At 42.2% G+C, this 23,969-nt stretch overlaps 1 protein-coding gene across 5 annotated transcripts in view; it reads right to left on the reverse strand.

Moving 5' to 3' along the window:
• Window positions 1-22,194, reverse strand: part of SLC16A12 (solute carrier family 16 member 12) — a 32,301-nt gene extending 10,107 nt beyond the window's left edge. For 2 of the 5 annotated variants that reach the window (XM_039709359.1, XM_039709355.1), the window contains exons 1-3: window positions 20,088-21,272; window positions 2,241-2,447; window positions 444-547 (exon numbers count right to left, since the gene is read on the reverse strand). In XM_039709359.1, the coding sequence (XP_039565293.1) occupies window positions 444-547; window positions 2,241-2,350 (214 nt within the window). In that variant the 5' untranslated portion in view covers window positions 2,351-2,447; window positions 20,088-21,272. The other 3 variants (XM_039709356.1, XM_039709358.1, XM_039709357.1) reach the window with 3 other exon arrangements.
• Window positions 22,195-23,969: the final 1,775 nt, after the last annotated feature.

Raw genomic sequence — 23,969 nt, forward strand, 5'->3', positions numbered from 1 at the left:
GATTTCTAATAATAGCAAATTTTCTTTTAAGAGAGAAGACTATTTGTAAATATACACCATTGATAAAAGGAGGGTGGTTGTGACTTGATTTGGAGGCAAGATGTACATCCTGTGTTACATCTCAAATATGACTCCAATCAAAAGGCAAAAGAAACAATTGCTCAGTTAATAGCTCTCAAACATGAGGTGTCCCAATAGACCTCAACAAAATTACATTTCTGAAAAATTAGATCATTTCACAAAACAAAGTTCTGCTTCTTTTCTTCAGTATGAAGACACTCCCTTGCACAACTGTGTCGGGGGGAGCAGCTTGGATAGACCATACCCCAGAGATCCCACAGTATTACTCTTTCCCAGCTGACTCCACCAACTTGTAAGCAGGTTAAGAGCAGATGGAGCCAATGCAAAAGTAGCCACATTATTCTTAAAAGGGTAATACACACCACAAAGCATCGTAGCACAGTCGACAATGGAGTGGATCCAAGCAGTTCTGGCATAATCCTGCCCAAAGTATGCCTGAAACTCCACAAAAAATATGGAGATGCACCTAGGACAGAAAACATGAACACCAGTCTGATAAACATGGAAATTTGCCTCCTAGAAAACACTGTCCTCACTCTTCAGATATAAAAAGTACCCACTTGAAGGTTCTCTTCAGCTCCTGGGAAAATCAAAATTGTGGTTGTGAACATTATAATATCACATGTTTCTTGCTGGAGTATCTGCTGCTAGAGTTTTTATGACTCGTAGTATTTCGAACTAAAAGGAAATTGAAAGGCTAATTCTCCCCAGCAACTTACAGCCCATAAGATGATGTTGCTTCCCTGGCACACAAAGCCCTGGTTTCACAGTTCTTCACTGGCCTTGTTGCTCACTGTCCCACACCCACACAGACCATGAGGGTAGGTCAATATAATACCTGCAGAGCAAAGCCCACCTGCAGCTGTGTGCTCATGGATGGACAAGCGCAAAGTAACTCCTCTCAAACAGAGGATCAAAACACAGCAGGAGCCTGTGGACCTTCCAGCAGTTTAATGAAATGTTTCCACGGGGGGTTACTTTGCTCAACTTGACCAGTGTTACTGTCCAACACATCCCTGCAGCGGAACAGATTAAAAGGCTGCATAATTTCATTCTCTTTTCTGGATCAACAAGAGATGCCTTTTACCCCTCTCTTTTTCCCAAGTGAGTGAATGACCACTTTCTTCAGCTTTTTTTCTTGCACCTATTTCACTCTTCTGTGTAGCCTAATGTGTGCCAGCCATTAGATGATTTCCTGGACATAACACATTGCACACATGAACACAGAATTTAATCTACTAGGAATTCTCTGCTGTTATTATGGAATTAGTACATTTGTATGCATTAACTAACACTGTATAAGTGTTTCTATCCCCTTCCATGCTGATGACTCAAAGACCCTACATCCCTAAAAACTTAAGATCCCTAAACCTGGGAGCTTTATTTTAAAAGAAATAAGAACTTTAGGTAGGAAACACTGTATTTACATTATACTGACTGCCCAACAAGGCACTCTTTCAGTTTTTCTCACTTACCAGGGTGCTTAACTCTCTGCTTAATATAGCTAAATTGTCCATGTTCACACACACCAGGCTCCTCTATCTCCAGTCAACATCAAAGTCACTGTGAAAGCAAACTCTTCCCAGATTGCGCTGTGTTTGTGCGAGGCAGCAGTATAGTCCTGTTCTTTCTATTTTGAGAAAATATTTTCTGCATATTTTGGATACCAGAAGGGTGCAGAGAGGGATCTCTTCTCTAGGGTTGGACCTTCTCAGGCAGGACAGTACCTGAAATGCTCGCAGTAGGAGAAGGGGGTATTTACATGATTTTCACATTGACCCAGGAGACACATCAGTTCACTGGGACTGGCAAAAATGAGCACGGCTGTGGGGTCAGAGGGACATAGTGAACCCAAAGAGACCCTACATGATTCCTCCCTCCCCAGCCAAACCACCACAGCCTGAAATAGCTCTACCTGCCCCAGGCCTTGATTCTGTAAGAAAACAAGGAGCTGGTGCTGAAAGCTAGAGCAGCTGTCAGAGGAGGCGAGACTAAAGCCAGAGGGCTCATAATCCCTTGGCTGCTCCCGCAGCCTTAGGGGTTTTTAGGAGATAACAAACCCTCTTCCGGAGGCAAAAAAAAAAAAAAAAAAAAAAAAAAAAAAAAAAAAAAAAAAAATGCCACAAAGAGCCCAGCAAGACAAACAGCAGTGCCTTTACCTTGTCACGGCCCTGGTGCAGATGGTGACGAGGAAGCAGCCAGCGACAATCATCCATCCCCAGCCGCCGTCGGGGGGCCCGGCGGGCCGGGCGCGGCGGGCCGAGGCCATGGCCGTGGCCGCGCTCCTCGCCTCAGCGGCAGCGCCTGGCTCCGGCCCTCAGGCCCCGAGCGGGCCGGGGCTGCTGGGCACATGGGGCTGCGGCCATCTGCGGAGAGGAACAGCCAGAGTCAGGACACACTGCACACGCTGTAACCTGCACGGCTGGGCAGACACCCTGCCTCAGCTCTCCCTGCCGCAGAAAAGGGAGCGCTTTCTTCCACATGCACTTTCTGAAAATTTGTTGGAACCAAGAGGGCCATCAGAATTTGAGCCAGTGTTTGGTATCATGCTTTTCATGATAACTTGGGTGATTTGTCCAGCACTTGCAGCCTAGCACACAGTATCCTCTTCCCCCTGCCTGGAAGTCACTGCTGCCAGCCCTCGTTCACCTCTGGCAGGCTCCCCCCTCATGCCATCCCTGGCCTGAACTGCATTTTCAATTGCAATCTCTACTCAAACTAGCTATTTTTCCTTGTACACAATTTAGTGCAAAAGTTTGGTTTGAGAGAATACAGTTTTCACCTTTGTATGATAAGGGAATATTTACTCCACAGCCAGAGCAGATCTGATGATAAAATGACCTCTGTATTCTCACAAGCTAAACCCCAGATGAAAGCTGTAATCAGCAGGACACAGCAACTTAAGTTTGTGACAGTTCACAGAAGGTTCGAGCTAGCTTGTCCCCCTCTCCTAACCACTTGAAACAAAACTGTGTCTGCATCAGGCCATCAAGTTGTCTCTAAAGACGCACTGGGTGCTGCAGGACACTGCAGGAGACCCACTGACACCCCCTGGATGGACCCTACGTGAGTAACTGAGCATGTGCTTTGCTAAGGGGACCAACAAAAAGCCCCCAGTCCTTTTGCATCAGTGACTGAATGGCAGGGCTCGACCAGGGGACCTGAAGTGCCCCAATTTTCTCAGTGCAGGAACACACAGTGCTGGCTGTCAGTGCCAGATTTCAGCCCATGTTTCTGCCATCACCAGCAAGCCCTTAGCCTCTGGATGGATCAATAAAGCAGAATATCTGGGATGCCTTTCAGTTTTCCTTGAAGAGAAAGTTCAAATACCTTCTATCTCACCTAGTTACAACAGATGCTGAGTACACAAGATTCCCACTGACAAGAACCACAGGCTTCCCAGGAAGTGTTACCTGTTACAGCAATTCAGAGGGCTACAGAGCCACTTAAAATGGCAAATCAAGAAAGCAGATACATGGTTAACAGTGTGCATCCTCAGTCCTTGAAGCTGCTCAGACCAGTGATGATGCTCAAGGCTTGACTCTGCAAAGCCCAGAGCTTCCTGACCCAAAACAGCAAGACTCTCTATAACTAGCCCTAAACACCACACATCTGAACCTTTGAGAAGTGTCCATCAGTGACCTCCTTGAGATATCCAGAGTTGCAGCTCAAAACCAAAACTAGAGTTATTTTAACAAAATATACACACGGGCAAACTGAAAGGTGAGCAAAACAGGAGAAAACAGGTATGACAAACAAAAAACACAACATGTTGAAAGCTTAGTGATATAGTTAGGTGGAGTTTGCATAAGCACATGATCCATCACAGAGAGATCCTGAGCACTTCTGCAGAGTCTTCACAAGGAGAAGCTCCTTATTGTGGGTCTGAGCAGTATCTTTCATTGACCCTTCTACAGGATTGAAGGGGGTGGTGTTTTTTGGGGGTTTTTTTGTTTGTTTATTTGTTTTCCTTTGGTGGGTGTTGTGGTTTGTTTTTTGTGGGTTTTTTTTTGTTGGTTTTCTTTTTCAAGTTTTAATTATTTAGGGAGGAGGAGGAACTTACAGGAATGCCAGAATGCATAACAATAACCCTTCAATAAGAAGAAATAAATACAAAAATGTTCAGAGGAATCAACAATCTCCACATACAGAGCCCTAACTAATTTTAATGTTTGTGCAATTGCTAAGGCCACGCTCCTTGCCTCAGCCTAGATCTCTGGCCCAACTTCCGAGGCATGCTTCAGCTCAGGGCTGAGTTCACATTTTTAGCTGTACATTAACGTACTTGGGAAGAATTTGATGACATATCAGGCTAAGTAAACATAGATTAGGTGTTTGGTTACATGGTTACTTGCTGTTATTTTCCCAGAACCCTGCCAGCAAACATTTAATGAGACTGCAAGCAAGTGAAAACAACCATATTATAAAAAATGCCTGGCCAACAGGAAAAGGCCTCCCAGCCTCCCTACAGCAGACTAGTGCAGACCTCATCTCCTTGACTCCCCACTTGCTTCAAGGAGTGCTGTGCCTTTCACAGCCACTGAACTAATAGGCAGGTTAAAGAATTACCTTTCTTGTTGCAGCACATATCTAAAAGCACTATTATGTCAACCTGACAATTTCATTCGGAGGGTAGGAAACTTCATTTGCTTACACCCCAGTGCTGTTTTCTAATTACCTGTATGGTGGATAGTACAGACTGTGGACTCTGCAAATGAAGGTGAACAGCAAGAAAGCACACTTTATCTGAGCAATCATGTCCTCTCCCTTCCCAAATGCCAGTTTTCTCTCATGTTGCATCTTTTTCTCAACCTTTCTGGTATAGGATAAGAATATTTTTGAATATTTGCTCCACTGTAAGGTCTGGCAGTTATTACAACATATCTCAGATGAACATGAAAGTTCCTGCTGCTTGAGACAGCTGAAGAAAAACAGGGTTAAAATATAATCTCATGAAGCAGCTCTATACTTTGCTAGATAATTTTCACCCAAGCACTAAATGTGCTTTGCTGTGACTTCAAAGAAGGTGCAAGTGGGGTGAAGATGGTACAAATTCTGCTGATCCCTTAGAAAGCCTCAGTTACCCAATGTGCCCTGGCAGCTCACTAAACAGTGACTCTGTTCCCCCAAGTTAAAACATTAGGTTTAATTTGGCAGGGTAAATAACCTATCAGTTACTTCAGCCACTGGTTTTGAGAAGCCTAGAAAGAAAGCAAGTGCTCCTGAGAGCACCTCCCTTACTCAGTCACTCAGCAAGCAGAAAGGACGGGGTGAGGTTACTAAAAACACACTGCCATAACCTTGCACTTCAACACAAGGTCCCTTTTGCCACAAAAAGGAGCACAAAAATCCACAGCAGCTTAGCAACCAGCCAGCACAGCGACAGGAGCCACTGACCTTTTAAACAGCTCACGGCCAGCAAAGCGCTCACTGCTCCCTCTGCCCACCTCTCCCACCTCCCTAAAGGTTTCCTTCTTTGAATAATGATATCACAACAATGTGAAGATGTGAAGGATTCATATGACAAAGGACACAGAAACAGCAGGTACAGTCATTGTGTCCTGCCTAGGGATCAGGGCTGGCATTTTTCCCACCTTGTTCACCTGCTCCATTTACAGTGCTGGCAACTCCCTCATCTCAAGAAACACCACCTCCAGTGCCTGACAGCTTGGGTGCTTTTTGAAAATGCTCCATTTTTAGAGGGATACAGCTTCAGCCAGGGGAACAGGCACAGGGTGAGGTTTGTATCACAGCTGCCCCACAGCAGGAACACACAGATCCCAGACCATAGTGGGGGTCCCACTCCACTACTTTGTTATTCATCACCCTATCCTGATTATACAAGATCAAAATGGCTCTGTGTGTTTAGATGCCTTTGCAATTTCTTTCAGAGCTGCATGGAAGGATTCTGTGCAGTTTGTCCCAATGGAGCTGACCCAAATATGTATCAGCAGCATAAATAAGCACTTGTTCCATAATGCAGAGATGTACATGTCAGAAAAATGAGAAAGAGACTTATCTAGAATTTTCTTTCTGGACCAGCATGAGATACATCCAAAAGGTTAAACTGTATGTGCCATTTGCTGCCTTTACCATGAAGATGGGGTGGGAGAGGCCTGAGAAGCCTGTGACAGTCTGTGTGCCCAGAATGCCAGGACACGCTTGCAGAACATGTTCATACACACCCTTGAATTTAAACTGTACTTCTCTGGTGAACAACAACACACACAGCTTTCAAAGTCACTCTAAGAACAGTCGTGCAGATGAATTTTATGAAGAACAAGTATAAAGCAGTTTAAGCATAGCTGGAGAAGATTCATTAATGCATGAAAGGTAACAGAATTGCATATATTTACTACATTTGACCTACACACTGAACTCTAGGGCAGTTTACTATCTTCTTGTATTTACCCTATTCACATAGCTCTAGGCCAGATCTTCTGTCTTTCTTTTTCTTGCACCAAATATTATTTCTAAGCACTTGCTACATTCATGTTGACCTCCTGTTTTAATACTCTCTCACTTTCTTTTCACTTTGACTGCTGCATTTTCAATGAAATGAAAAATAAGCAAACTAAAGAACTATGAATAAAAGAAAAAACAAAAAGGTGTGGTATGAATACCAAAGACAGAAGAGGAAGAGAGAAGAAGGAAAAAGCTAGCTAACAAAAATATGTGTGTTCTGTGGGGCAGTGGGGCATAAGATTAAATATTTCACAGGTTTTGAAAGAGTTCATTTCTTTTGCATGTCTTGAAGGAAGAAGGATGACCACATCTGACTACTGACCAGAGTCCTTCCTAGAAGTTGGCTAGCTTATACTATTAACTTATACAGTAGAGCACATTTAAATGGGACATGGTATTTGATATGAGCATGGATGATGCAGACAGCTGCAAACCCTCTATTGACTGGTCTAGTTAGGAGAAAAGAAGGTACTCTTTTTTGGGTTTTTTCCTGTTTGGAAAAAAAAAGACATTGTTTCAGCCTCTTTTGCTTCCCCATATTTCCACACTAGCAATTGCATATCATGGTAGGCACTACAGTCTGGCAGGCAGCTAAATTCTAAATTGTTCTTAAATATATGGAAAATAAAGACTTCAATTCTGTACAGCTCTTGGGATGCAAACACTATTTCTAATCTAATCTATTTTCTCCAGTCAACAGCTGTCCCCTTCTGCACCCTGAGTTAGCTATTTAACTCAAAAGGAACAGCTTGTTTTGATTTGAGAGGAGTCTATTTATCAAGAACTATATGATTATGACTTTGACTTGTTTAAAAACAACTCAAGAGGTTCCCTGCAACCCTATGTTTCTAAATAAAACTAACTCCATTGAGCATCTTAAGGCTGTCACTCTATACTGTCAGCTTTTTTGTTTAAATATGTGTCTGTCCAGTCTCTAGACAAAAACAAAGTTTATGTTTTTCTGAAAAGAATGGCTGATAAATCCATGGAAATATTCCTTGTGTGAGCAAGTAATCTTGCAGATCATGCAAGTCTTTACAAGCAGGGTACACATTCTGCTTCTCTGACCTCCATAAAATCAATATCTCTCCAGCACTGTTACAAGTGGTTAAAAAAAGAACTTACCTTGAAGTTGCTTACCTGAACTTAGCTTGCTTAACTCAAAGTTCATTTAGGGAATTGTACCAGAAGCAAAGTAAACAAACAAATATCTAAAAACATCCCAAAACAAAACCAAAATTCACCCTGACTTTTAATTGTTGCCATAACACTAAGACAAGAAGCACATTAAGACAGATTGTAGTAAGTGCTTCATACTTTTTCCAGTTTTTTATCCATATTATTCCTGAATAAATCTGGATGTCTTGTTTTGAAAATGTATAACCACTTTTATACATTTAAGGAGAGATTTTCCTATGATACCAAATAAAAGCAACATTAATAATCTATTTGTATTTTGGGGCTTCTAATCATAGAGCAGTGTCACAGGGCTGGGCATCATACAAACATCTGATAAAACTTGCCCTCCATCCAAAATGTATCCAGATAGAGAAGATGAAATGTGTAACAGCCCAGCTTATTAACTCCCATCACTATGCTGAACAGCAAATGTTCTTTGTTTGCTTCAGTTAATGCATTTGAGGGAGGTGGTTGCTGGAGACAGACTGAACAGGAAAAGTGTCTGGAAAGCAAAGGGATGCTAAGCAGCTGCTGCAGAATGGAGGTGCCAGAGAGGGGCATAGGTGAGTGGGGTGAGAAAAGAAGGGCAAGAGTTTAGAAGACTCTAATTTACCCAGAAAGTAAAAATACTAAGAGCTGAAACATGAATAAGACGGCAAAAGGAAGGGCTGTTGAGCAGCACAATGTTCATTAGCTGCTCCTGTACCAAGCAGTCACTGGGAAAGGAAGGGCCATACTTGCCTCCCACAGCAATCACTTTGCCACACTGGCTCCTTAATTTGTCGAAGTTGCCAGGAATTGCTAAATCAAATGGTGCAGCTGGAGCCACAGCAGGAGTAGTTACTGTCAGTAATGAGAAATGAAAGGTGAACATCCCTTTTCTCTTAAAACTGTTGTGTAGGGCTTACAGAAAACCAACAGCCTGACAGAAGGGGTCTACAGAAAAAAGTTAAGCAAATGATAATGGAACCCTCTTGACTCTTTTCTTAGCTCCTGGCTAGGTTAGTCCTTAAAGAATGCAGTTTAAGTACAAAGGGTAAAAAATGTGAAGGAATATTTTCGTAGGAAAACACCTTTGCAGAGAAAGCTGGACTTGAACTCAACTCCACCTGAAAATGTGCATTTTTGATTGACACTCTTAAGGGCTTTTAAACAGTCATTTCATTTTTCACTGTGATGAAAAGCATAGAGAGCCAGACAATTTTCCTTGAGTACATGGCTGTTACTGAAATCTGAGCTGAGACTGTCAGTGAGCACACCCTTAGCAAGGCTGTGGTCACACATGTTCCATCTTACGATGTCAACATACATATGTGTCAGAAATCTCTGACGTTTACTATTTTTCCAATATCTCTCAATTTTTCAATATTCCTACATTTTCCTAATGTAGAAATAGATGGTGGGTAGACAATGGTTTTTGCAGTGGTTTTTTATTTACTTATAATTACATTACATTTATCTGTTAATTTTGAGATTTATAATATATCATTAATGATGATTAAACATTTCTTCAAACACTTCTCATTTAAGCTGTTAAGCCTAAATAGGTGATAGTACAATAATTTTTCTGAGTCATTCCTGTCTGTTCAAGCATCTGTGCACTTCTCTGGATCAGGAACTTATTAGTGTCCGCTTATATCCTTAAAGAAATGTTAACATCTGACCATAATTGTTTGGAAATTCTGAAAAGGCTTCTTAATAAAAGTGGTCTTCAAGTGACAGCTTTCCCACATCTGGTAAGAAAATTTTTCCATCTTCAGGACAATCTTGCCCTAAGAAAGAATGCTATTGCAAAGCTGCAATGGAACATGTGCGAATGGTACATTTTTTTTCAGACCATTACATAGTAGGTCTGTGGAAATCACTACTCCCCCCTTTCTTCACTGATTCTGCACCCCAGATTCTACTTTGGTGACAAGGATCCAAAAATTAACCTCTCTTAGGTTAGCTGGAGATGACCTGGTGAATCGTAAGCAAATGCTGTTCTGATCCCTCCAGAGAAAATTAGGGTGTTCTCAGGCAGGCCAGGAGTGCTCAGGCACCGACAGTGCAGCTGTGCCTGGGTAAAACTGAGGGGCTGACAACATGGAGACACATCTCCCTGAACACACCTGGAAGTGCCAAAGGCCACCCAAAAGCTGTGGCTGCTGCCAGCTTTTGTGTCTCGTCTCTGAAAAGAAATGAGTGCTGAGGAACACCAGTTCCAGCAAACATCCTCAGTGGGGAGTCCCTTCCTAGCCTGAGGAAGCACTGACAACCCTTCTGCAGTGTCCTGGGAGAGCTGACGCCCAGTCCAAGCTCCTGCTCAGCAGAGGAGATCCAGGAAAGCAGGGGGCAAGGCCAGGGGACACTCGTATGCCCTCACCTAGAAGTCTCAGTTATATGCTTAGACAACTTGTACCTGTACTTGGAGCTCTTTCACAGTTATCACCTTTTCAGCCTTTCTGTTTATGGAAAAACCTTGTTCAAGCCGTGCAAAACTAATTTGGTTTATGATGTCCTTGATGTGCCTGGCTGGGTTTTAGTGAGATTCACTTAAACAAAGACATACTTTCCCCATGTTCTTGAGAGCCCAAGTGGCATTGCTGGGTTTTTAACAATTCACACAGAAAAAATACCTTTCACAGTTAATTTTCAAGATATTAATCCTACACAAGTGCTTTCTAAAAGGAAAGGAGATAGATTACTATTTTAGAAAACAAATTCTGTACCTACAGAACAAGTTATCCAGAAGGTTGTCTCTATTTATCTGATGGTTTAGGGCTGCTGATAGCATCAATTCATCATCATCTTCAATGTGCACTATTTGCCAAAGCTAATCAGGCATGGAAATGCCAGGCAGGTTATTTCCTTTTCACACTAGCTTATGTTCTGAAACAAAGCTATTAGGATCCTTGATGCCATGCTGGCCCTTCTAATGGACAATATGCATCTTATGATAGCAAACTGTCACCATGACTATTATTTGTCTTAGGGGGTTTTCAGGTGAAAGCTTAAACTCTGTAAAAAAGTCAGATAGCCCTACTATCATGCCAGAGCTACAAAGTATTTTTCCTTTAATAATGTTAATATATAATAATTGTATACTGTAATTGTGCATTAAGATAATCCCCAGCAGGAATGGTAGAAAAATCTGTAAATACTGGACAGACAACTGTTCAAGACAAAAAAACAGGATGTCTGTCATTTCCTGAAACAGACTTTCAAAAGCAACTACTGATGAATGTGGCTTTACAGTGTTAGGTATCTCTCAGAAGCCATTGCACAAATCACATTTACCTTATTAAAAAAGCATAATATATTATAATAAATCCATAGGTACATTGCAATGAACACATCTCTGCACAAGTTGGCTCAGGTGTGTCCCTGCACAAACCCTTCAAAAGTAACAAAAGGGAAGCTACTAAGTTGGGAAGGAAACATTGAATACTAAAATGAAAGAGGAGGAAACAGACAGAAGTCAAGAGGAAGAACTCAGCATGCCATACAAAATACACCTCTGACCAGGAAAAATGCATTTGACAGCATGCACACAGTGAAATATGCACACAATATCTACTCACAAGCAACCGTTTTGGTGAAATCACATGCTGGAAGTTAACAAACAACCAAAGTGTCTTGGGCAGATCAGCACATTCTTCATGCTCAGTCTTCCATTCAGCCTCACTGAGCCATCCATGTTTCAACCAGATCCTTGCTTAATACTGTATTTTAGTTTTTAGGAAAACTTTAAAGCCTTGAGAGGAGTGCCCCAGGTTCTCTTTGCTGAGTGAATACAGGTGCAGCTGCTCGATTACATCATTTTCAGAAATGATCAGCAGGAACTTTCCATGATACTTAAGGGTGTGCTCCTGCTAGTCAGCATTGCAGCCCAGAAATACAATTTCTCAATTTTAACTTAAAGAACATTTCTCTTAACCGAATGTTTTTGCTTTGGTAAGTGAAACAGAAAAAAATCACCCTGTTATACCTTAAGGATGGTTTACCATTACTCTCCAGATTTCTGTTTTAATGTCTTTAAAAGTTAGTCTCCATTTTCGTTTTCTCTGATGTTCCCATACATATCCTTAGCTTGTATCCTCTCAGCTCCACAGACACACAGAACTGTCAGCAAGCAGAATGTTACAGTAAGTGTTCAAACAAGCCTGGGATGGAGATGTGATTGGAAAGAATATTTGTAAAAATATCTGACCAAAAGAAGCACAGGATTGTCTTAACTCATAAAAAGCATAAGACCAAGGGCTTTGCACCAAGGGACCCAAGGGTGCCTCTGGCAGGAATACAAACTTGTAAGTCGTGAGGGCAGAAATTTTACAGAAGAGAACTCTGAGTTACTCTAACAGTAGATGAGACAGTGTGTAGAAAAACAGGAAACCACTTTCCCCAGATTGTATCACATTTGTCTTTTCACCATCTACACTGTACAGCCAGATAGCTATAAAAGAAAGAGGAAAAGAGCCCATCTGGAGGAGCAAGACATCAGGGAGTCATCTTGTTAAATGTTAGAAAGCAATGATAAGAGAGCCCATAAAAGGTGAAATCTGAAAGTACTTGAAAAGGGGAAGAAAGGAAGAGGCTGATGCTATCTAAGAAAAATAACCTAGAAATTTATGTAAGAACTGGTTATAAAAACATTGGTAAAAATTCTCTGTTTCTTCTTCCTATTAAACCCAGTCCTAATTACAGCAGTTGAATATTTACAACCCCAGAACCAGCACAGCCTGCCAAATCTCCCATAAAACACCCAAAGGCTCCTATGAGCAAACCCTCAAATGGAAACACTTTAGAATCAAACTATGCAGCCTCTGCTTTTTCATCTGATCCTACAGGCCAGCTTGCTGGCCATTTATCATAGCTCTTGAACCACTGAATTGGAAAGTTTATAAAAACAAAAACCTGGCTAAAAAAATCAATAGATTGTAGAACTACATATAGGCTTTCAACCTGGTACCATGTTCCAGGATGTACTCTATACAACTTATAAGAAAGCTGAAATAAAACCAAACAAAGTAGTCCTGTGTTTTCACTCTCAGCTTTGTTATTCACATTACTGGTGAATAAATGCATTTGCTGCCTGTTTAGACTGGACAGTCATATGAGTACCATTTGGTCAAAGTCTCACCACATGTCAGCTTGGGAATGAAAGAACAAGATTTCAAAGGATGACCCAACAGTTATCCTCTTATCCTGTTATTCCAGCCAACCTTGTAATTGTCTCTTACCTAGATCTTGTTATCAATAATCCTTGTAGTTGGATCAGTTTCACTTTAAACAGCTTACATGGATGAAAATGGAGCAAAAATAACTCAAGAATTTTCAGAAAGCAAAAATCACTTCTAAAACCAATGTTCATATATTGATACACAGAGGATGATATTCCTTAAAATATTCTCACTGTGAAGTTATTTTTTTCTGCAAAAATGAATAGATCCTTGTGATTTTTTCAATAACATCTTCTATTTACAATGAAAATTCACCACCTACAGGGAATAAACTGTAACTATGAAGAGAAGACAGTATTATTTAAATTGCATCTTCTGAATTACCTGAAAGAGTAACTGGGAGCATCCCAAAGAAGAGTTGTTACAGGGAGTTGTTGGTTTACCCATAAATTCATTGCCACCATAATAACAAAAAGATAATCTTGATCTTGTACTAAAACTGATAAACAAAAACTAAGGTCCAATCAAATTATTATCTTTTTTTTTTTACCAACGAGATCTCTCACTGAGTTAAATTTCCATTTCCAATGAAGTACCTCTGGTGTATCTTGGTACCCTGAAAAACATCAGAAAAATGTTGGCAGCAACACCTGCCTATGAACCTTCCTAAAAAAAGCTCTGTTGCATGCTCCAAATCCTTCATCATTAGATGATTTTTCTTCTTGAGTGGGCATTTCACATTGGGGCAGGTTGCATTTAATAAATTTTAAATTGCTACAAAGTTCTAAATTCACCTGAAGCAAAACTAGTCCCAGCAAACTTTTAACGAGTATCAGCAGATTTCCTTTTCCACCTCCACTGCCACCCTACAACACACTTCACTGGTTTCACACACTGTCCTGGCTGTCACCACCTTCACATCCTCTGGTTTTTCCCCAGACAGATTTTAGTTGGTGCATTGGTGCCTTTCCTGTCAGGAGGCATTGGTACACTGACAACAGCATTTACATGCTTGCCATATTCTCTAGAAGCAATAAAAGTAGTGGAATTTTTTTGTTTTCTAGGAGTTGCTTTGTGTACCAAGTTTTCACAACTGCCACCCAAGATTTACTTTCTCATTTGGGTAAAAGTGAAAATTGCCTGCTAAAGGAGTACTCTGCAAAGTACCTCTGCTGATACACCCAAGGTGCCCATGCAAGACCTCTCATCTGAAATATTTTGTTAACCCATGCTTTCTGGCAAACAGACAAAGCTTGCAAACTGACAAGTGTCATTTTACCATCAGTCACATGTGGGCTGATTTTATCTAGCTTGCACCATAAACCAAATGCAGAATTACATCATATGGGTTGCAGTCCCTTAGAGATTACTCTCCACTCCATTAACTTCATGAAAAATAGACCAGATGTGTGGGATAATTCTATTTATTCTTTCCAACTTGCTACTCCATCAGGCTAAATTAAATGGGCAGTGATAGAAAGAACTCTGACCACAAAGAAGAGATGAAACACGGGCTTCGTGAAGAGCACAGGATGGTGGAGCAGGCAGGGAATGAGCCACAGCTCATCCTAAATCTCCCATTCTCACTTGCACGGCTTTGCTCTACTGCCCTGCCTACTCTACATCTGGATCCCTAAGCTAACCAGAAGGGGAACTGTCCAAAGCTTTGGATCTGTGCTGTGCCCCACAGAGCTAAACAGGGTACAGAAATAACAGCATTTGCTTCTGCAGGAAGCTGGCTCTGGCTGGGATTCACAGGGATGTCTCTGCTAACAAAGCATTTTTGCCTTGCCAATTTGCATCACAGCCACGTGCCAGCCTGCAAAAATGAAAATTAAATTTGACCAATTTAATTGTTCTCCAATTGCATCCTGTTTTGACTGCTTAGATTTTTCACGTATTTAGGGTGGAAGCCAGGTCCTTCAATACATCATGACAGAAACTGCATATTTTTGCTGAGAGTTTCAGGGTCCTTGGTGATCAGCTGTGATGCTGCAATCAACACATTGTTCATCCAATACTAATTTTTCTGCTGTCATCAAATTGTATTTTATGGCAGCTGCATTTCCCAAATTAAATATTTGGGCCACTTTCAATGCAAAATACCAGACGCACAGAGAAATAGTCTGAGCTGATTTAGATGAGGAAACAAAAAAATTGTTAATTCTATACCTAACAATGAAAACAGCTTTCATACAAAAACTCCAGCTGCTGTTGAAGCACAGTATTGATACTGGCCAAGTGGAGAAACTACCTGGTCTTTGCAGCCACTCAATCCTTTCAAGAGGGAACATGCTGCTCCTCTCAGCTGCCTTTTCTTGCTCAGCTGATTTCCATTCCAATATTCTCTCTGCCCACAGGAGAGAATTTTTTTCAGTCCCTTTAAAAATGCACTTTGGATTTCTGCTGGTGTTATCACACTATAGCTGCCCCAAAGTACATTCAGACTAAATAAAGAAAGAAAAATTACTACAAAAGTTTAGGAAGAGAGCAAAAGGGAGTCAACAGGCTGAGGGCACTTTATGGAGAAGCTTCACAAATGGTCAAAACGAGTAGTGTTGGCTTGTTAGATGAAGCAGGTCAGATAGTGTATCTTTCAAGCTTTTATGGAAAAAGTGTAATTTAAGGAGATGTTTGCATGAAAGCAGGGTTGCTGAGAGACAGTCAACAGGGAGAGAACTCTCCAGGAACACGTGGCAGCAAGGGCCTGATAGTGTTCAACACTGATAGGCAGTGTTTTGTTATCCAAACTGACAGGATTGCATCTGGAAGGCTGCAATGTTTAAAAACAAATAAACAAAAGCTAACTACCAGAAATGTTTGTTTCTTTGAAAAACTGAAAACTAGCTGCCTATGAGAAGTGTACCAACATCAACATATCATAATGGCAATAGCACATCAATTCTTCAAGGGCCAGCTCAGACCAGTTAGCCCATATGATGAAAAGGGAACCCTTTATTCCCATCAAGTTCAGGGCAGTAATTAATTTTAAAACCAGCTGGGGATATTTATTGAACACTGACACTGAGGCACACTGGTATAGCTGAGTGTGATGCTGCTGGCCCAGGAAATTTCAAGCTCAGTAACTGAGAGACTGGATTCAGCATTTCAGTGACAGAAAGATGAAGCTGGCACTTGAATGTGGAAACATTTTGGGATTTCAGGCCTTCCTTTTCCTGTTCTCATAGTGACTTTTATGGGAAATAATGGTGATGAGCTTGAAGCGCTGATAACAGGCGCCTCTGGAGGAGGGAGATAAACACAAAGTCAAGAAATTACCAATCCAAATACTCTGGTACTTTTGGGAATGCATAGGAGTAAGATAAACATGGAACCCATCTCCATTGCAGTATCAGCCAAAGCAGCCAGAGCAGAGAGGAGCTGGGACAGTGACCCCCGAGTAGCAGCACAGCCCTGCACTGCCCCTTCTCAACTGTGGCCCCACCAGCAGCTTGCCTGAGCAAGCTCCAGGCACTGCTGTGCCAAAGGAGCTTGATATTGCCAAACAGGACAGCTTGATGAGATAAGGCCTAAAACAGACAAGAGGAGGCATTTGACTGTGTCTACAGACTAAACTGAGGACTTTTGTGAGGTCCTCAAGAAGCTCTCAAAGCCAACCTAGTTTAAGATGTGTTTATAATGAACGCTCTGTGACTTATTAGAGATACTGAAACAGCCTCCAAAACACTGTGGCCAGCAGGAAAACCATTTCAATCAGGAGAGATGTTAACTACAAAATCCAACAGCACCACAAATTACAACGAACCCCTAGAGAGGCAGGGGAAAGATCCCACTTCCTACATTTGCATTACACATCTGGGAAATGTGAATCATTACATCAGCATTTATAGAAATCCAGAAATAGCAGAAAGGAAGGAAACTTTGCATTTAATAAAAAAAGTGAAAGACAGGAGACCATTTCCATCTTGAACAAAGGAAGAGAAAAACGTCAGCACTGTCCTGCTGAGGACTGAGGATGAGGAGCTGAATTCCCAACTCCAAAAATACTTCCAGGTCCTATTCAAAAAGGGGGATGCAGGAATTTTGTGGGTGCTAGCTAAAACATCATCTCTCTTTTGATACTCAAAACCTGCCTCTAGGACCTTCTGCAATAGTTGGGATACAGCTTTAATTTTTTAAATATCTAAAGAAAATGTTTTCTTCTTCTATTTGTTTTCTATCAGGCATTTTGCTTCTGACATTGCAACCGAGAACTGAAATGTCTTTTACCATATTTTCATATCTGCACTCTCACCTAATGCTTCAAATGGAAATGAGAAAAGATTTCAATCATTAGGTACACAGTACCCCAGAAGAAATGGAGTATAAATGGTGTAGGTAGGCAAGTACACTGGCAGTCTGTGACAAAAGTTGAGGAATCCCTGAAGTTTGGTCACATCTCTTGTCAAGATGTGGCAAAAATTTTGATGGTATCCCAGTCACTCACAGATTGCACAAGAAACTTGGAGAGCTGGAAAGAAAAGGGTGGCAAATGGGTTCTCTATACCTACCAGTAGGTTAAAAGAACAAATATGTACATTATAAATAAACATCCACATATGGTCTAGGGCTTCCCATGTTGATTATTTCTGGACAATTATGACAACCCTCTGGTAGCAACTAATGTATTTACCATTCAAAAAGCATTCAAGGACAGTATTCCTCAGAAACTGAATAGATGCTACTGACAATGACAACAGTTAAAGAAAATAATGTTTAATAGTAAAAGGAGCCCAGATTATTTCCCATGTCTTGTTTTTACATTAGTTTTTAATCCTATCCACTTAAATAGTATGACCTGACTTGCAAGTTGATGCAGAATGTCAGCCTGATTCCTGGTGCATATAAGCAGGGATGTACATCCCTTACACAGACTAGACATACAACACACATTAAAAAAATACAGTTGCTTCATTTTTCTCTTATTTGCATAATGCTCCGAGACAGCATTCACACCAAAGCCCAGAAAATCATGTTACAATAAAATACCAAAAAAAGGAAAAAGACCAACAGTTTTTCAGTGCAAACCAGTAATGTTGTCTAAAAGCAAACACAAAAGACTCTTCATTTACTGCTTTTTCACTTCATTATCTCATCAAACAAAACCAGCAAAACTAATAAATATGACACATTAACCAAATAAGAATAAAAAAATGCAGTTCCTTTTTTTTTTTTAGTCAAGTAAAAGCAGCAAGAATATCTTGGTTTGTGGATAACTTGTAGTTGTCTAACAGTGAACTGCAGCCGAGAAACAACTACTCAGCAGCATTTGCATTGTATGCAAATAGAGTTTCACTAATGAAGACTAAATTCATCCCAACTCACAAAATTTATTGCTGCGTGCTCTCAAGCCAGTTCTACAGTTCCCAGCTTCTGCAGGCTCTGGGGAAGAAATCTGCCACAAATTGCTGTCTAATCTTACCAATGAATAGCTCATCTCACTGCTGAAGAGATTATCTGCTGCCTCAGGGGCCTGCACAGTTTAAACTGCTGCAGAGACCAAAGTGATGGATTTTGATCTTACAGTGTAAGGAAAGATAAGTGCCTCCTGGCTGTACCTGACTTCTGTGGGCTCCTCTCTACTGCCACATGTCCCAGACAAGTGTCATCTGAGCAGCACCCACCCTGGTGTGCTGAAAAATGCTTCTTCCAAACACAGGAGGATGGGGGACCTGAACACCAAAGATTTCCTAACTTAGAAGATCACAGCTTTCCCTGCATGCAGTTATATCCAGCATCCTACAAGCTGCAGAGAGACAAGGATCCAATCCAGGAGAAGAGAGTCTCCACCTGGGTGTCTTCACCCGGAGCAGCTGACTCATTGCCCCACTGGCAACAGCTCTCCCACCTCCCAGCAAGTGCAGAACGCTTCCAGAGAGGAGAACACAACAGTTCAATAAGCTCCATAGGAAGCACCTTCATTTCCAGTGAATAAAAACAGAGTGATCAGCTTGGACAGCTTCAGTTTTGGTTTTTAAAAATTGCACCTTTCCAAATGTCTCCATCCCACAGGCTGGGAGCCCACCTCCTGCAGGCAAGCTTAGCTTGCAGTTCTACTGCTCACAGTCACACCAATGTGTGCCAATTACCACAGGCAACAATATAGCTCATAAAATAGGTATTTTGCTCTCATAAGGCTGCTGTAAAGAAAACCCTCTTAGGAAAAAATTTATAAAATTAAGATTTTTATTTCTTTTAATCTGCTTTTTTAAATCTATGGGAGACTACAAAGACGATCCAAACTGCAGCTGTAGTGACCCACCACAGGACAGAAAAGATAAGATATTTTTCTTCAATGCCATGAAGTTTCTTGTTTCAGGTTGGAAGGAAAAGGTTATTTTTCTCTGTTGAATAAAGACATTAATAGCATGTAATTTCTCCTTCAAATTCTATGAACAGGAACATGTACCATCATCCTCTAAATATGCACTCCTGCTAAATGGACAATGTGCTGTGTTTTCTTACCGGTTACAATAGGATCATGACAGAGAAACAAACTGTGTAAAGTAGGAATGAAAACAAGTCCTAAAACAATGCACAGAAGAACCAGTGTTTTCCAGATTAAAATAAATGGTAGATTATGGAAATTTTACATTAAACTGACTTCTTAGTCTCACCATATCAATTTAAAACAGTGCTATTTGTCTAATTGCTTCTGATGATTATAATTTAACAGCAGGTCTACACTACATTCAGAAGTATATTTAACAATTTAGGTAAATGTAAAACAGAGTATAGTGCATGCATGTAATAATTATGCTCTCTAGGATTAGAGGCACCCTCTTATGGGTGGTTTAATCTTCCCTTTTAGAATTTTGGGCATTCACCTATTCCAGCTAAATGTAATCTGATTAATAAAACTCATACTCTTATGATGCCTAGGTCTATTTTCCAGAAAAAATAGAATATACTCCAAGAGAGTATAGTACAGGGAATGTATCCTTAAGTTGTACACATGGCTATACACCATGAAAGTGAAATCACTGGGTGAAAACTCAGAGTTACAACAGAAACAGAGAATCAGATCTTCATGTATACGGTTAACTAACTGCACGTGCACACAACTGCATTAAGATATCTGAGCATTCAGCTACATTTTTCAGGCAACTGCCATAACCACATGTCATCATCCCCCTCTGACCACAGTTTGATAAGCAAACTTCTTTCAGCAGCAGTGATACCAGCAGAACCAGCCCTTACCTCCTGCTCCCTGCCATGTGTTCCTTCCTTTCAGGCCACCTTCTCAGCCCTTGACACAGCAGCCACACAGTCAGAGAGATCAGGGTAAAAAGTTATGAATAAAAAAGAAGAAAAGGTGCTTTTGAACCCAGTGCAGGCCCCCAGTGCAGCTCCCCAAGAGCCCCACAAATGGTTGTGCTAGTCCAGCTCAGAGGGTGGCAGGGGGCGGCTTACGCAAGCACGGTTCTCTCAGGAAACACATGCCAAATCTCTCCCTCAGGAAGCAATTGTGTTTGCACCAAAGCATCTGAAAAATCTTCCCCCCCTGTGCCCAGTCTGTTGGACCTTGGCCTGGGAATATGGATCCGGAAGGGATCCCTGGGGGTGTCCTCGTCCCCGTCCTCACAGCTGCGGACAAGGACCAGCTCAGCAAATCCCATCAGAGCCGAGCCTGAGCTGCAGCGAGGCAGCTGGCAGGTGAACGGTGCACAGCTTGAGGCTGAAGTGAACGTGCAGGCTGGGGCAAAAAGAAAGTTCCTGAGTTTTCCCCTGTTTACATATCAGCTGAATCAATTCTGATAAAGCTTTGTAAAATCAAATTACACACTGCGCTATATTGTTTTTCATCATCACTTTCCACCTTCAGGTGAAGGCAAAAGTTAATGATTGAAATTTAAAGGCATTAATGTGGAAACCCCTTAGGGAAGCCCAGAGAAACCTTCCATTAAAATACAGCTTCTGTTACACTGTTGCAAAAAATGGAAAAGTAAACATTAAATACAACGCAACTGAAAAAAATATAAAACAAGAACAAATTATGAGCTTCATAGCACTAAAAACAAAAATAAAAAACCACAGTAACAGCTAATGATTTGAGGTGAGCAATAACATGGCCCTAAATGAGGCATAATAGAATCACTCTGAGGAAAATGCAATCCTGTTTCACTTCATTAAGTTTCATATTATCGTCCAATTTCCCAGCACTAACAGAAACGTTTCCTCATTGCCATTGTAGGAGTGGACTTAAAACAACAAACAGACTCAGCTGTCCCAACCAGCTTGTTAACTTAATGAAATCATTTCAGTCAGAATGTTATCATAAAAACCCAAATCCATCCAAATACCTAATAAATAACTTACCTGTGGAGATATTAAACAGAACAGGTCAATACATGAGTGGCAAACTATCAGAAAGTTCAAAATAAGGATAATACTCACTGTTATCTTTTAGCTTCTTTTTTTAATTGAATAGACTCCCTGAATTTAGTCAGCCTGTATGAACACACAATTTCCTACAAGACACATAGCACTTAGCCCGAGTCTATTACTGCCCACCTGGTTGTCCTACAAGAGACTAAGAATTCTCCTGGAAATACACTGTGTTAATATCCCAGAAGAAACAGGCAGGCTGTTCAGGATACGGATCGCTGTGATTAGCTGCTCCCACAGCTATCAGGCCCTGCGGAAGGCCCGAGGGCAGCCCGGCAGCCCGCCCTGGAGCCGCCTGTGCCTCGCGTTTTGGAGCCCTTGGGGGAGCCGCTCACACGCACAAACACGAACACACACAAACACACACACGCACAGAGACAAACACAAGCACAAACACACACAGAGACACAAACACACACACAGAGCCGTGCGCGGGCATCCCGGTGACAGCCGCGCGTCCGCTCGCTCGGGGACGGCGGCAAGGCGCAGCCCTGCCTCTCGCACCTGCCTCGCAACAGGTACACTCGTTCTGCTTGTTCCACTGAAATAAAAGATACCCGAGCTTCCTCATGCCATCTAGCAACTTGAAACGCTGTTTAGCCTTAAACGCTGTTTACCTGACCAGCATCTTACCTAACCAACAGCATAGATACATAGATAGATTATAGATAGATAGACAGATAGATAGATACATAGATAGATAAATAGATAGATAGATTAGATAGATAGATTAGATAGATTAGATAGATAGACAGATAGATATGCAGGTGTCTACAGTCCCGTCATTAAACACTGGTTTACATTCATTTAATTGATTTTTCAATCTTTCCGCAGTTCTAAGGCTCCACGACACAGGCAGGGCACGAAAGCGGCTCGGCTGCAGCCGCACCGCCGGGAGCCGCGCAGCCCGCCCCGCTCCGCTGCCCGCTGTGTGTCCCCGCTGTGTCCCCGCTGTGTCGCCCCGGCTGCTGCCGCCCGCACCCCACACCCACCTGCGGGCTGCGGCCCAGAGCAGCCCCGGCCGCCCGTGCGCGCTCCCCGCGGGGGCGGTGGCTCCGCGGGCCCTGCGCCGCCCCCAGCGCTGCCGTGACCGCGGCCCCGGCACAGGCAGGGCTCGGTGTCGGCTCAGCCCCCTCCCCGCCCCAGTTTGCCCGGTCGCCCACCTGGCCGACTGGTTGCCCCTCCTCGCAGCGGGGCTCGCCCGAGCGCTCCCCTCGCCCGGCTCCGTCAAGCGCTCATCGCAGGCAGCCCGAGTCCCTCCTCCGTGGTACCTTCAGCAGCACGGAAAAGTGCGTCTCGGCAGTGCCGCGGGAGCTTTCATCGCATTAAGAGGGATTTTTTTTTTTCTTCCCATCGAGGCAAAGTCAGTACTGGGATTTGTGGATCAGTGCTCTCAGGCTTTTCATAAGTTATTTTAAACGGTTCCAAAGTCAGGAAACATTCAAGAATGGAAATAACACCAGAACTTGTGCGTAAGGATGGTCCTCTGTCACACACACCAGTCCTTCCTGCCCATTAGGAATCATGCTGCTGTTTGGTAGTTTTTAAATTTTCAAAAGCAGTTCAAAACCCCAGACCGGGGGAAGGACTCACACAGATTTGGACCCTAGACTCTTGGAACAAGTTTCAAATTCCAGCAGCCTTCTGTTTATCCAAGAAAGATAAACTAGGTGGCCTGCTGAATACTGCATGTGTTTTTGGGCAAGATCTGGAAAGCAGCAGGTCTTTGCTCAGAAAGGACACTAAACATCCTGTGACACTTTCCATGAGAACAAAGATAAAATGGGATCTTTTTTTACCCTTCTTGTTGCCAGACAAGAGTTGCTTGGTCCTTGTCTTTCCCTTGGACCTTGCTGCCTTTCAGTGCTGCTATGAAGAGCAAGTGCAAAGTTGCCAGGAGTGTGCAAGCAGAGCCCTGGGAGGGTGGCAGGGAGCTGTTTGCTCTGCTGGTCTTCAGGATAAGTTCAAGCATACGTGATTTGGGTAAGCTTCAGGGCAGATATTAATTGGAAAAGACTTCCATTTCTAGGTGACTCTAGAGCTTCTCTGTGCCATACAGCAGCACAAGAGAGCCAGGAGACTGATCTTTCCCCTCCTTCTGCACACTGTGGCATGGAGCTGCACACCACCTATGCACATCTTCCCTAGTACCTCCTGGGGCATATGGCCCACAGCAGTCCGAGAGAAAAGGGGCTAGGTTTTCCCCACCATGCATGTGAATGATAAAAACTTATCTGTGAACAAAAAAAGTGCAGCTCTTACTTTCTTATTGAGTTTTTTATTTTCTTCCCCCCCCCCCCCCCCAAAAAAATTGGTTCTTTATGGTTATTTAATATTTTGGAAATATTTTTAATCTTACCCGTATTAAACTGTGCTTCATGTTGGAAGATTTCCTTTGCCAAATACCCTGGTAACATATTTGCAGCAGACTTTATTTGAACTGCTTAGCACTGCAAGACAAAATTCTGAACAAGAAGGTCTGGGCATAAGCTGCTGGTTAAGAGCCTGGGGATCCCAACATTGCAGTGAACTTCCTCTGCAAGTCTGGTTGGCAGCACCTCTATGACAACTCTCCATCAGCAGTGGGAACAACAGTGGTTATCTGTATTGGCTACTGACATTTTGACATCTGGCTCGACAACAGATAATGCTTCTCTGTGGTGTGGAAAGGATATTGTCAGAGCACTACAACAC

The sequence above is a fragment of the Passer montanus genome, unplaced genomic scaffold, assembly GCF_014805655.1.
Source record: "Passer montanus isolate IOZ18808 unplaced genomic scaffold, ASM1480565v1 scaffold21, whole genome shotgun sequence".
NCBI lineage: Eukaryota > Metazoa > Chordata > Aves > Passeriformes > Passeridae > Passer > Passer montanus.